The 1,662-nt window shown below is 52.2% G+C and overlaps 1 protein-coding gene across 1 annotated transcript in view; it reads left to right on the top strand.

Annotated features, from left to right (window-relative positions):
- Window positions 1-812: 812 nt before the first annotated feature.
- The window catches only part of TIAM1 (T-cell lymphoma invasion and metastasis 1), a 120,608-nt gene continuing 119,758 nt past the window's right edge, over window positions 813-1,662 (top strand). Inside the window, exon 1 of the mRNA XM_010001826.1 lies at window positions 813-1,498. Coding sequence (XP_010000128.1) covers window positions 813-1,498 — 686 coding nt within the window. The remainder of the gene's footprint in view (window positions 1,499-1,662) is intronic.

Here is a 1,662-nt window from a genome sequence, read left to right as displayed (position 1 = left end):
ATCAAAGCACTTAGATCTAGCTATCTGCTTCAGAGTGAGTGGGAAGGAAAGGTTATTTTTGTATAGTCTGAGTCACTCATGCTAATTTATTTTTCATAATATGAATTTCTAGTGTGGGGCTCTCTGTACCTGCTTCATGTTGCACTGTTTTTTTGTTCCAGAAATCAAACCTATCACTAGCTTGCTGCCAAACAGTTGAATTTGCACTTTGCTATTTGGTGCTTCAGTTCACAGTTCCTAGAAAAAAAAAGAAAAAAAAAGAAAAAAAAAAAGAAAAGTGACATTTCAGATAAAGACATAATCCATCTGCTTTTTGCCATCTTGTTATATGCAGATAAACAATAGCTGTTGAGTTTTTTAGTTTGTAGTGTTGACTGGAATCATGAAGTAAACATGAAGAGTAAGTGAATGTGTGCAGAGCTGAGATTGCCAGTGCACTTTTGGTGGTAAACTAGTTCCAGTTCACACCAAGCTTCAAGGTCCAACCCTTCCCTCTCCTACACTCTTCGTTTACACCAGCATAGCTATCGTCTGGCTTTTTCCTACATACCAATTTAACTGAGTTGTATTTCTATGTGTGCTGGTACGGTTGCTGGCCCCCTTAGTTAATCCTGTGGGATCAGTTGCTGCTGTTAAAGTGCATCCTGCTAGATCTGGTAGAAGCTATGGTGTAGCTGTAGGATTGAAGAGAGGTTCACTAAAAAAATGAAAAAAAAAAAGCTATTTTGAGTGAAGTGTCGGTGTGTCCTGCCTGCGCGTTTGGTTGCTGCCTGTAACCGTGCCCGCTGTCTCCTCCTGCAGACCGTGACGCCATGGGGAACGCGGAGAGCCAGGGCGTAGAGCACGCCTTCTACGGAGAGAAGCACCCCGGCCTGGGCCGCAAGCACACCTCCCGCTCGCTTCGCCTCTCCAGCAAAGCCTCCCGCCGGACCCGGCACGCCTCCTCCGGGAAAATTATCCACCGCAACTCAGAAGTGAGCACCCGCTCCAGCAGCACCCCCAGCATTCCCCAGTCCCTGGCGGAGAACGGCCTGGAGCCCTTCGCCCAGGAGGCCAACCTAGAGGACTTTGGAAGCCCCATCTGGGTGGACCGGGTGGACATGGGCCTGCGGCCTGTTTCCTACCACACCGACTCCTCCGTCACCCCCAGCGTGGACAGCAGTACCGTCCTCACCGCCGCCTCCGTGCAGAGCATGCCTGACTCGGAGGAGAGCAGGCTCTACGGGGACGAGCCAGCGTTCCTGGCAGAGGGCGACGGGAGGTCGCATCGGTACGCGACCAACGGGACAGGCTTCATGGAGACGGCCAGCTTCAAGAAGAAGCGCTCCAAATCGGCCGACATCTGGCGCGAGGACAGCCTGGAATTTTCGCTTTCTGACCTCAGCCAGGAACATTTAACGAGCAACGAGGAAATCCTGGGCTTGGCTGAGGAGAAGGATGCCGAGGCCGCGGCGACGGGAGGTCGCATCGGTACGCGACCAACGGGACAGGCTTCATGGAGACGGCCAGCTTCAAGAAGAAGCGCTCCAAATCGGCCGACATCTGGCGCGAGGACAGCCTGGAATTTTCGCTTTCTGACCTCAGCCAGGAACATTTAACGAGCAACGAGGAAATCCTGGGCTTGGCTGAGGAGAAGGATGCCGAGGCCGCTCGGGGGACAGG

Source organism: Chaetura pelagica, unplaced genomic scaffold (genome assembly GCF_000747805.2).
Source record: "Chaetura pelagica isolate M959 unplaced genomic scaffold, ChaPel_1.0 scaffold637, whole genome shotgun sequence".
NCBI classification, from domain to species: Eukaryota; Metazoa; Chordata; class Aves; order Apodiformes; family Apodidae; genus Chaetura; species Chaetura pelagica.
This window is presented reverse-complemented; position numbering and strand designations above follow the sequence as displayed.